The following is a 13107-nucleotide window of genomic DNA, read 5'->3' on the forward strand; positions in this document are numbered from 1 at the left end:
ATAAGACATTTATGCATGTCAGAAAAATGTATACAGAATTTTTGCTTTTTTGATGAGGGAAAAAGATACTAGGGATCAAATCTAGGACCTTATACATGGGTTACACATAAATTAAGCTATACACCCCCCACAGTATTTTTTAAAAGTAGTACAGTGTTCCTTATCTTTATCTCTCTATATCTATCTATATATTATATATGTTATTTCTTAGATTTTTTCGGCTGAAGATTTCTGTAAACAGATGTCTAACTTACATACATTTGCTATCTTTCAGAATATATTTACTTCTGTCCCATTTCTTGTTATTTGGGTATTTTCTTTGGGAGGTACTTTTCTTTCTTTCACAAAACACTTATCAGCACTTTCTCTCTGCTTGCTGAAGTGATACTCTGAGTTCTTTTCCTTTTGAAATGCCTGTTTTAGTCTCTTGTCTTTTTTCTTTTCTTTTTGTATCTTCTACTTACAGGACAAATGACTGCCTTCTCTTCACCAGACCTAGAAATCTCTAAAGAAAGAGCACTAAAATAGTCTGTTTTAAAGATTTAGAATATACCTAGTTTTCCTGTTTCTTGTAAAATTAAAATAAGAAAAGGATCTTGGTTATCCTATTCTCATTCTGTGATTTATAAATTTTCCTACTGGTGTTATCACCCACAGAATAAAAAAGAACTAGTATCGCCAAAAATTCAGTTTTCTGAGCTGCATATGTCAGGTCCATTTAGTACACTTCTTTATTTTTTAGTACCGGGGATTGAAAACAGGACCTTCCTGGCCTTTTTTTAAAGACAGGGAGGGCATGGGTAAGTTTAAGATCCTCCTGACTCAGCCTCCCAGAACAAGTACTTTTTGCTGGGATAGTAAAGGCATTCTTAGGTACTAATTACTTCAAAGTAATAGTAACAATAGTCAGGAACATTTATTCTGTGCTTTTGGAGTGAATTATTGCCTAATTCTGAAATCAAAAGTAAAGCCAATTAAGATCATTTTTAAAAAGCAAAAACAGGAGCAGTGGTCCTCTTTGCTTGATTTTGCCATATGTTTGGTGCCTTGCTGTGAGAACCATTGCCAGTTCACATTAAAGTCATCCTTAAACACTCTGCACACACCCCTTAAGTTTTCAGTCTTGGCTTCTTTGTTGTTTGTTTCCTCAAGAAGCTTCTCTAATTTGGAATCCTAATCTACCTGAAATACTGCTGGTCGAAACTGAGTGGTTACCACCCTTTGTGTAAAGCTACAGCAGCAGTAGAACTTACCACCTTCCCTGCCTCTGATTTGTGACCTGGAGCCTGTTCTTTCTCTCAGTCTGCCACCACAGAGTCTTTTCTACCTTCTGTCATTAGAATGTGTGCTTACACTCTCCTCGCTTCTGTCTGCCTGCCCTGATACCCCGCAGTCACCGAACTGTGGCTGTCGGCCCCTTTTTCATCCTATCCTGGCTCTACATTCCCCTGACTCTGATCCCCAAAACTTTTTGTTTTGTTTTGTTTAATTTTTTGAGACAGGGTCTTGCTCCATGTAGTTCAGTTCAGGCTGGCCTTGAATTCACACCAGTCCTCTGGTTTCAGCCTCCCAAATGCAAGGATTATAGCTGTACAACAAAACTTATTATTAATAAACTTTTAAATGTGAACACTTTCTACTTCCTGCTCAAGCTAAGGACCCACCCCTTTGTCACATCTTAAATTGGAACGGCTTCTTTTTGACCATGTTTCCTTGAAATCATTTAACGAAGTCATTTAAGAACCTTACCTCAAAGAAATTAAAGGCCCATGTCACATTATAGCTTCAACCCACCCTCTACAGAATTCCCGAACTAAAGGAAAAATTTAAAGCCTTGTTATATGCTGGTGATTGAACCACCGAGCCACATCTCCATCTGGTGATCTCTTTTTAAACATTTTAAGTAAGCTTCTGTACTGTTTGTTAATACACAGTAAGTTAAAGAGGCTAATCTCTAATAAAAAAGGTTTTCAAGTTGATGGGGTTAAATTAAAATAACACACAGAGTCTGGTGTAGTTCACACCGTATAATACTTCCCAAACAGCTTTGGGTTAAGCGCCTGCCCCCAACCTCACACGGTGTTTCCTGTGATTCATGAACTTGCTGTAGTCCCATTTATCTGTCATTACCCACCCACTTCCAGGGTTTGCCTTTTCCTTCCTATTTCTTTTCAGTGTAAAGTTTGGTCTTAGAAACTTCTGATCAAGTAAACTGTACTTGGTGTTCCTCTAAACACTAATGATATCATTTAAAGAACATGCAACAATTAGAGACTTGTTTGTTACTAGAATTAGGCCTATGCTTGTCTGGCAGATTTTGAGCTCCTTGAGGAATGGGGACTACATCTTAGTCCTGTGTCACTGGTTGCTTAGCCTACCTACTACCCAACAAACATGAGTATTTAATGAAAGCTGTGTCCACCATGAACATCTTATGTCCAGAATGTCTTCTCAGACTTCTCAGACTTCTCTAGGGCTCTTTTGATTGTTTAACCTTGATTACAGAATTGGGGACTTTGGTTGGTTAGTTGGTTGGTTGCTTGGTTTGCTGCACTGGGGATTGAATCTTGTGCTTGCTTGGCAAGAGCTCTCCTACCAAACACCTTCCCCGAGCCTTTTTTGTTGTGTTGTTTTGTTTTGTTTTGTTTTTGAGACAGGGCCATGCTAAATTTCCCTGGCTAGTCATGAACTTAAAGATCATCTGGCCTTAGCCCCGCAAATTACTAAGATTACAAGTATGTGTCACTATGCCCAACTCATATTGTATATTTGATGTTAGACCAATCTTTCCTGTTTGTAGATTTTCATAGCATTTGTTGGTTTAAAATCAAATGGTAATACTGATTATCACTTCTATTTAAGTGTATGTATTACTCATGATTTAAATTATATTAAATAAAATAACAGACTCAGGAGTCAGATATCTTGGATTCTTCAGTTTTAGTCTTTTTTAAACTTTTTTTTTTTTTTACTACAGTAAACACGTGGTAAAAAGTAGACTTTGCTTTGTGACCCAGGAGACACACTAACATCAGCACACACACACAAATACATGCATATGTGCACAAACCTGTATTCCTATTTTGGCAGAAATTTCTTTGAAACAGGAGTCACCCTACAACATTAACATTCAGTTCTCTGCTCTATTTTCTGGTTTTTGGTTCTATTTTGTTTCTTTGGGATTTTTTCGTTGCTTGTTTGTTTTTGAGGTGCTCAGGATTGAACATATGCTGGGCAGGTGTTAGAAGTGTTACTCATTTGGCTAGTGTTCAATATTTTATCTTTGGGGGCTGGAGATTTAGCTCAGCGGCATAAGCGCCTGCCTTGCAAGCAGGCAGTCGTGAGTTTAATCCCCGGTACCGATAAAAAGGAAAAAGACAAATATATATATATATATATTTTATATTTTACTTTTCTTTGCCCTTAGTTAGGTTTGTGACCTTGAGAAAGTTGTGTATTTTGGTTTAGTTTCTTCCTCTGTATCATGGAGATGTCAGGTGCTGTAGCACACACCTGTAATCCCAGCTTGTCAAGAGGTTGAGGTGGGAGGATCACAAGTTTAAGGCCAATTTGAATAATTTAGCAAGGCTCTGCCTCAAAATGAGAAGGCCTGAGTCAGTCATATAAACAAACAAAAAAGTAGAGATAATGAAGAGGGGGGGAAAAGTGCAGATGATAAGAGATGTACCCTTAAAATTAGACTGGAAATGTGGAACTTCAGGACACTGCTAGGCAGGTAGTAAGTACTTGAGCGTCAGGGCCCGTGGTGTTTCTGCTGTTGTTATTATTAAAATTACTATGATTTAAACTTCCTATCTCTTTAAAAAACAATATATAAAGCAAATACTACACATAACTTTTTCTTAAATTTTCTTTATGTATATGTATAATTTTTTGTTTTGAGTTTGTTTGTTTTTGTTTTTGTTTTTATTTTGGTACTGGAAATCAAATTCGACCTCACACTTGGCAGGCAGATGCTCTGCCTGCTGAGCTCTATCTGCCTGGCCCATAAGTGTATTTTTTTTAACTTGAGTTGTAATTTAGAGATGGTGAAATTCACAGATCATAACTATTCAGTGCAACAAATTTTAACAAATGCACACATCCACGTAATCCATACAGTGTTTTTTAATAAAAAGTAATACTTTTTAAATCCTTAATTTATATTCAGAATATTCTATTTCAGTTCATTTATTCATTCAATATTATTGAATTCCTATACCATTTTCATGTCCACTTCAAAAAGCATTCATGTGGACTCAGTTCAGAATGTGTAAATAACTTAATTTCTACATTGCAAAAATAAAACAACAAAAAGAAAAAATAGACATGATACACACCTGTAATCCAGCTATTTAGGAGGTTCATAATTCAAGGCAGCCTGGACGACTCAGCCAAGACTGTGTCTCAAAATAAAAGGGCTGGGAATATAGCTCAATAGTATTTTGCTTTTTTTCTTTTTGTTTACTTTTGGTTTGTTTTGGTTTTTTTGGTACTAGGGATCAAACTCATGATCTTGCACTTACCAGGCAAGTGCTTGAGCCATTCAACTAAATCCCTGGCCCTGATATAGCTCACTAGTAGAGTGTCTAGCATGCTCAAGGTCCTGAGTATAATGTCACTACCACATAAAAGAAAAATTGTACCATTTTTCACAATTAAAGTTTAATTTAAATGAGGCTAAGTCTGTCTTACAGTATCATCAAACATTAAAACCCAGTACTTTATCAACAAGTAAAAAGAAACTTCAGAACAAAGGAATTCACATAATATTATCATCTTTATCTAGTACTGTATAGTTGCTTTCTGTTTCCAGTTGCTTGACCTTTCATAGTTTATCAAGGATTTTCTGGTATGCTCGATCTTGACTATTACTTGACAGTTAACAGATTTAGCTTGTATGTAAAAACTGATCTCTTTTAACTTGCCTTTGGTAATATTAATAGAAATGCTCTTGTAATTGTGTTTTCTTGTCTTTGCTCACTGGCATAGGAGCGTTCAAACCTTTTTCCCCTGATCTGAGGCTTGAACCAAAGGCCTCACACATGGTAGGCAAGTGCTGTACCACTGAGAGTGCCCAGGCTGACCTCAAGTAACCCTGTTGTTCATCCACCTGAGTGACTGGGTTACAACTATGTGTCGTCATGCTTGGAACGTGGTGATTTTCTTAAGGGCCCACAGTGCTGATTATTTTCAAAATTGTCACTTAGAATTGTCTCATTAGTGACAATGATGCGTGTTAACCCAATGCTAGTACTAGCCTAAGTCTTGAAAATAAAAATATACTGCTTAACATAAGGCCCCAATGAAGTGGACACACTTTTCATGTGGATGATGAATATCTAAAGAACAAAAAGATTGGCTTCTTGCTTTAAAATTGGAATGTACTTATATATACATTATGCACATATTATATTGGGAAAGAGGGAAGAGATAGCTGTTGCTTTTTTAAATTAGTAATAGCACAGCTGAGACTTTTGGAGAGCAAGTATGGGAGATTCCAAGGATATTATGTGATTTATTTTAAGGTTTTAGTAGTGGTATGTTTCATTCAGACTGTGGCAGTAAAAACAAGTGAGTAATAGATGACTACTGTGTTTTGTCTGCCGTGATAATACCCTCCATTACTGAATCTGTCCAACCAGTCAGTTTCCTGTTCTCTGAAATTAAAGACCATCATGTTTTCTGATAATTTAGGCATATTAGCTCAGCTAATGAACACTGTCATTGTTGTAAAAAATAGTGAAATTGCAAGAATTAATGGATTTTAGCTCTGTTGCTAAACTCCCCGTGTTCATGCAAAATTTCTTCTGAAATAGCTGAAGTACTGTTAATATATTAAAACTCACCCTTGATAGCTTGTAGTATAGGTTTTTAAATTGCAGCCTGATAAATAAATGTTACTGGTAATGTGTCAGGTCACTTGCCCTGTGGTGGGCAGCGCAGGTGAGCGCCCAATGATTCCTGCCTTCGGAGGGTCACACCCTTGTTTAGTCTGTTCCCACAAGTACTGGGGTTTGTCTGTACCCGCAGGAGAACACATCACAAGCAATGGTGTGTTACTTTCAAGGTTCAATTGCAGAAGTAATGGACATACCTGTCCTGGTTGCTGGCGTGCCTGCTCTGTCCCTGTGTCTCCTTGATTATCTGCTCTGTGGGGAGTTGGCACCTGTAGGGAGCCAAACCTGTAGCAACAGTCCTTCAGCAATCCCCACAAGTGGACGTCCAGTCCCAGTCGTGGCTTCACATCGATCGCTGCAGCCTCCTAAGAGGCCGGAGTCAGGACCACCCAGCTAAGCCCCTTCTGACCGTCAGAAACCGTGAGATGAGAGTGTTTATTAAGTAAGATGTTTGGTGGCAATTTGTTATGCAGAAATAAATAACCAATACGTATCTCTACTAAGCTCTTTAGTAGAGCTCTTCAAATTTTAACATCTGGTTTTGGTTACTGTTATTATTTGCATTAACAAATTTATTAAATATATAATCTATACAGTTGAGATGACTGAATCATTAAATTGGTTGAAAAATACCATATTTTATCTTTATTTTCCAAGTGTTTGATATAAAAAAAATACAGATTTAGACTTCACTTTCCCTATATTTGACCCCATATTAGAATGTTCTTAAAAGAATTACTTTGTGATAGGAGCCTTTTTCATTTATAGGTGAAACTGTATTTTGCATGACTTGTAATTACTGAATAAGTAACTGTAAAATTACTATGAAATACTTCAAGAGAAACTAGACAGTCTAACCATTGTTCCTAGGCTGAGATCTCACTGAAGAAGCTCCTTATCTATTACTTGTAACTCTGATACTTATTAATTATACAGGATAATGGTAGTGTGGGTTTTAAAAGTCATATTTTCACGGCTAACTATATACTATATAACTATACACAGGAGACAACTTCTCAGCAGATCCAGTGTCAGTCATAAATTGTAGACCTACCTCCCACCCTGCTTTCTTCATGGTGTTCTAAAAAGGAAAGATCATTTTTTTGTAAAGTCAGGTTTATATTTCTATTTCCTTTTTTCCTGCTAAACTAATTTCAGTGCTGGTTATCATTCCTTTACCAATATTTACCACACAGCTGTGGTTATTATGGAGAGTTAAGTTATTATCCAACTGCTTTTAGACTTTTGTCTTGCTTCCTTTTGAGTGTTTTTTCTTCTAACCATGGATTTTTAAAAAGATATTAATAACTACAAGTAGATATTTTCATTGAATCTTAGGTTATCAATCTCACGTTTTTAATACATGAATTTAAAGAAATAAATGTTCTTGATAAAAGGAATACATTGTTGTTTGACACTGTTGCTTTTGAAAATGTAACTAACTTTTTAATTTTGCTTTCACATTGATATAGAATTGATAATAAAAATGGCTTAGGAATTGATCCTTTTTTCCTTCATCCTAAATAGACTAGAAGCTATTTTGAAATTTTAATAAGGGCTGGGGACATAGCCCAGCAGCAGAGTGGCTACCAAAGAAGCACAAGTTTATGAGTTTGATCCCTGGTACAAAAATTTTTTTTTCTTATGATAATTTCCTTTTTAATTTAGACCTGAAAAAAATAGAATTCTGTTTTGGATTCTTTCGGTCTTCTTCCCACTTTAATTTTCATTCTCACTCTTGCTCTCGCTCTGTCTCCCCCTACCACATAATGAGGTTGTAAAGGTGAGTTATTAGTAACTTAAAGAAAAAACAGGTACTAGAGATGTAACTCCATGAGTGAATGCTTGCCTAGAATATACAAGGCCCTGGGTTTGATTCCTAGTACACGTGTGCACGTACACACAAACATGCACACACACACAAAAACATGTTTGTTTATATGTTTATATTTCCACTATACATCATCATCCAAATACTCCAAAAATGTTGTAACTTACATGATTGTAGTTTAGCCAAAAGTAAAACTCAGGGATTCTAACTGTGCTTTGAACAAATCTTTACAGAAGACTAAGCAATCTCTGGGTTATAAAATTGGCCAGTTAACAAAGAAGGCGTCAAGATTCCTTAGCACTGAAACACAATTCTATATTAAAGAAGCCTCACAGTTCTTTAATTTTTTTTCCTGAGAGTTCTTTTAAATTAAAATATAGCCATTGAATTTTTAAGCCCCTCACCTTTTCCACACTGAGCTTTTAACAGACCCTGTTAGTGTCAGTGCTTACAAACATACTGGTGAAATAGGTCTTAAAAATGAATAAATGACACAGGTGGTGGCACACCCCTGTAATCCCAGCACTTGGGAGAGGCAGAAGGATTGTTGTGAGTTTGAGGCCAGCCTGGAATAAAAGTGAGTTCAAGGCCAACCTGAACTGCATAGCAAAACTCTCAGACATAAATAAATAAATAACAGCAGTTTTCATAACTAGATAGAGCTTGAAAACTAAGTACTTTGCTATGATTTTTGAGCATTTTCCCAACCTTATGTCAATGCCTTATTTTTTTATGTAGTAAAATATTTCAAGAGACTTTTCAGTGTAATAATCATTAATGTCATTCACTTAATGTACATATACTATGTCATGTTCATATGAAGTAGTATGTATTTCAAGTCTTAAGTGTCTTACCTATCACCTCCTGTTCCTTGGACCCCTGACTTGGCACGTAGGCTCAAACCCCTGAACCAAGTCCAAACACCAGGCTGTATGCCCTTACCTTCCCTTACTCCCAAAGCTCACCAGGCCCTGAAGGAGGCTGGAAGATAGCAACTGAACAGAGACTCACAGAGGGAGCAAAATTTGGCTGCAGGTAGCAGGAATTTTGTCTGGCCTACTGGTCATGAGTGCCCCCACCCCATTTACCTTTCAGTAGTCAAGTGAAGTTGCATTCTACATTTCACAAATAGTTCCAGCTTGTAATTCTCATTTTAGCATTCTTTATATATTTGCTAGTACCTTGCTAAGTATATAAACTCATAAAATTGTCATGCTTAATATTTCATAAATGTAAATATCATAACAGAAAGAAAAGGTAAGACATACCTGCTGGTAATAGAAGAAGACATAAGCAAAACAGCAATCATGGTAGTTAAGAATACAGACTTTTGAGCAAGGCTGCCTAGGTTTAAGTCCTAATTCTGACAGTTTATTAGATAAGTAACCTAGAACAAAGTTACTTAACTTCTGTGTTTTGTCATCTACAAAGTGGAAATGATTAGTTCTAGCTTACAAGGTTATAAAAAGTAAGTTAATATGACTATAAATGCCTAAAACAGTATCTATTACACAGTTGCATATAAGTATTTGTACTTCTTAATAGTGTACCATGCTACCTTTCTGATGTTGTTTCTGTATTGGGATGACTCAATCCAATTTGTGGTCAGTAGGTTACATTTATACTAACACTAGTGCCTCTACTAGATAGCAAATTTCACTCCTCAGTAGTTTTAAAAAGCAAACTACTTACTTTTTTTACATTTTTTTTTAATCTTTTTATTGAAAATACTTACTTTTTTTCTCTTTCCCAGGCCCAACACAGAGATACTTTCATTGAAGAACGCTATGGAAAATACAACATTAGTGATCCTTTAATGGCTCTACAGAGAGATTTTGAAACACTAAAAGAGAAAAATGATGGTGAAAAGCAGCCAGTCTGCACCAATCCACTGTCTATTCTTAAGGTGGTGATGAAGCAGTGTAAGAACATGCAGGAACGCATGTTGTCCCAGCTGGCTGCTGCTGAGAGCAGGCACCGGAAGGTAGGTTCAGCCCAGGCTGTGTGTTCTAGCTACATCCTTGTAAAGACTGAACGATGCCCAGTAATTCGGTTTGGGTGGATCATAGGTAACAAAAAGCTCCTCAGCCCACCTAGGAGCCAGAAGATACCCCCCCCCCCCAAAAATTTACAGATTATTCCAAATGTTAAATTTGGAGAATGTGCCAAACACATTAAGATAAAATTCTTTCTTGATAGATCACTCCAAAATACTTGGGTTTTTTTTTGTTTTGTTTTGTTTTGTTTTTTTAGCTCTGATCATCCATACTTTAACAGAAACCTGGAATTTAACCAACTCGTGCTGAACAGAGGGTTATGGTGCTTACTTAAATGATAAATAGAGAAAGATGAATACTTTTTTAGGAAAAGCTATATCCCAGAGAGAGAGAGGAATTGACCTGTTAAACACATAAACGAATACATTATTTTCATTTATTCCTAGTTTGAGTTTCATTGTATTTTATTGCTCATGAAACCATAAGTAGTCCCTATAGTTGTTTACCTTAAAACTCTTCTACCTGGGGCTGGGGATTTAGCTCAGCGGCATAAGCTCCTGCCTTGCAAGCAGGCAGTCGTGAGTTCGATCCCTGGTACCAATAAAAATAAAAAAGACCAAAAAAAAAAAAAAAAACTCTTCTACCTCACTAAGACAGATTTCCATTCTGATAGCTCCTAAATTAGGACAGTTTCCTCTATCTCATCTTACTGGAGTTCTGGTGCTTATGAATTTATTTCCCATCTTGTCATTTACTGCTCAAATTGGGCCAGTAAAAGATGTTTGGTTGGATTCTGCATTTTAAAATACCATCACTTTATACCAAAAAGGAGGGTACCAGTGCATTTTTAGAGAGCACTTTAATTGAAAAATGTAGATTAACAGCTGCAAAATTTGGTAGACTTCTGTTTACTTTAATGACTATCTGTAGTAGAACCATCTGCTTATAGCACACCTGATAAATTGCCTCTGAGCTCAGCGTTGCCTGTGATCCTTTCCTTCTCTTCACAGTTTTAAGTCAGTGGTGGTGAAGGTGTGGCACATGTGTTGTAGTGGGCTGTTTGTATCATTGAAAACTCTAAATAAAGTTCGAGATCACTGGTTAAATGAAAAACCCTTAGCCATGGTTGGGCCACAAATATTCCACAAACCCCAGAAAATATACACAATGTCAAATGTGCATTTCTATAAGAGATATATTTTTTCCATAGCTGAATTGAATTCTCAAAAGTTGCCTAAAGACCTAAAAAAAAGTTTTAACCTGTGCTCATTCAGAGTACTGTGTTCTTACAGGTGTGTTATATGGAAATGTCCCTTTAGGTTTAAAAGTCAGCTTCATCCTTTGGCACCCAAGTGGAGTAGGGCGAGGCAAGTTAACTGTAAAGTTTTGGGGAAAATCTCCATTTGTGATTCTAATAATTGGGCTTTTTATATGGCAAGATAAAGTTTAAGAGTCTTATGCCCACTTAAGTAACTTTTTTTTAAAAAGTACGGTATTACTAAAGCAAAGCATAGTTAGAAAGTTACCTGTTTAATTTCAGGCTCCTTTTGGTTCTTCTAATGATCTGAGCATTGAGAGAACCTCAGCTTGCAGCTTTCTGTGATCTTATTTTGCTCTGTCACCTATACCTGGTCCCTGCGCACACCAAATAGCCTAAAGTTTACCAGATATTCTGCCAATTCTCTGAAATCTTCTTAACTATTTCGTTACTCTTTTCTCTGTTCACATACCAGTCTGCATCTACTTTAAGCAAAGTAAACATCTTGGTTTCTAGTGCATAGCTTGTATGTCTCACCCCACCCGACAGTGTGCGCTTTGAATGCCCTGGCTAGGTTTTATTTATTTAGTCTCTGGAACTATGTTTAGTTAGGCAGTTGGTATTATAAGCATGATTCCTTAATGCTTGGGAATGAGTTTTTTAAATTCTTTAAAGGTGATACTAGACCTCGAGGAAGAAAGGCAGAGGCATGCCCAGGACACAGCTGAAGGAGATGATGTCACCTATATGCTGGAGAAGGAGAGGGAGAGGCTCACTCAACAGGTAATTAAGCCAGAGGAAATCACAGCAGTGTTTGCCTAGAATGCATTTCTCAGGGGTTATCCTGCAGGATATGAATTGGAGTTGCTAAAAAAAAAAAAAATGGGTTTATGGCAGGCAAGCCTAGGAACCACTGGATTAAACAATGTCAAATGGAAGGTTTCTGACTTTAAATTTTTTTAGAACCTTTAGTACGCAAAGTAACATTGTGCATCTCCAAGAACAAGACAGAATATTACATGTATAGCAATCCTATGTTTTCATAAACTTTTAAACGTGAATCACTCATTATGGGATTATCATTTTGTAGAACACAGACTAGGGAGCACTAATTTAGAAGCTTTTTTACTTAGGATCCCCAGTAAGAAATGCATTGCAAGGGGCTGGGGATTTAGCTCAGCGGCATAAGCGCCTGCCTTGCAAGCAGGCAGTCGTGAGTTCGATCCCTGGTACCGATAAAAACAAAAAAGACAAAAAAAAAAAAGAAATGCATTGCATATCACAACCCAGTAGTAGGTACACACATTCACACTGCCTGAAATGAAAATCTCATCTCAGGAAATGAATCATAACCCTTACTGCCAGCAGTACACATTGATTCTTATTCCTCTGTCTGTCTTGTCTGTCTCTCCACGTACAAACACACAGAGTTCTGGTTGTGACTTTCTAAATTGGTTTCCCCCAGCCATTGATGGGTCTCACAAAAACACTGCCTGAAAATGTTCCTTCAACCCTTTCCTCTCATTTAGAGTCTATATGCAGTAAATAGAGAGGGGAAGACAAAATAGACTACATTTGTATAAACAGTGTAATTCAAGTGTAGGTATTTATGTTTGTTCATTTTTAAAACCAAAGAAGATTACTGCTGAAACTTAAGGTTTTGTTTTGAGCAGCATTCACCACAAAATCTGACTTTTATAGTTTTCTGTTACTTGTTTTGATTGGTTCTGTGTACTCTTCACATACCTAAGACACAGCAATGCATTACATTCCCACTAGTAACCCTGAGACCTTTAAGAATTAGAAGTGCCTCCTAAATCATCCAAGAAGGATTAAGTCATAGTGTGTGCAGTTTTTGTGTTGAGTGTTCTCATTATTCAAAATTCTAGGCTGGGTTGCAGCTCAGTGATACAGAACAGCAAACTAGCATGTGCAAGGCCGTGGGTTCAATCCCCAGCACCCCAGTAAAAGAAAAAAAATATTAATCTAATCCTTATGGCATATATAATAATCCCATGTTCTAGAGAACCGCTAGCCGGTACATTCTACTTGATCATAATTTTTAGTATATGTCTTTGTTTTATTAATCTAATCAAGATGTGTGGTGGTATTTTTTTCTAG

At 36.7% G+C, this 13107-nt stretch overlaps 1 protein-coding gene across 2 annotated transcripts in view; it reads left to right on the plus strand.

The window, feature by feature from the left end:
• The window catches only part of Cttnbp2nl (CTTNBP2 N-terminal like), a 54269-nt gene that overhangs the window by 36945 nt on the left and 4217 nt on the right, over positions 1-13107 (plus strand). For both annotated transcript variants that reach the window (XM_003479231.5, XM_005007881.3), the window contains 2 exons: positions 9485-9715; positions 11662-11769. In XM_003479231.5, the coding sequence (XP_003479279.2) occupies positions 9485-9715; positions 11662-11769 (339 nt within the window). The remainder of the gene's footprint in view (positions 1-9484; positions 9716-11661; positions 11770-13107) is intronic.

Source organism: Cavia porcellus, unplaced genomic scaffold, assembly GCF_034190915.1.
Source record: "Cavia porcellus strain 051 isolate PalLab524CR breed Dunkin Hartley unplaced genomic scaffold, mCavPor4.1 scaffold_1, whole genome shotgun sequence".
Classification (NCBI taxonomy): Eukaryota; Metazoa; Chordata; class Mammalia; order Rodentia; family Caviidae; genus Cavia; species Cavia porcellus.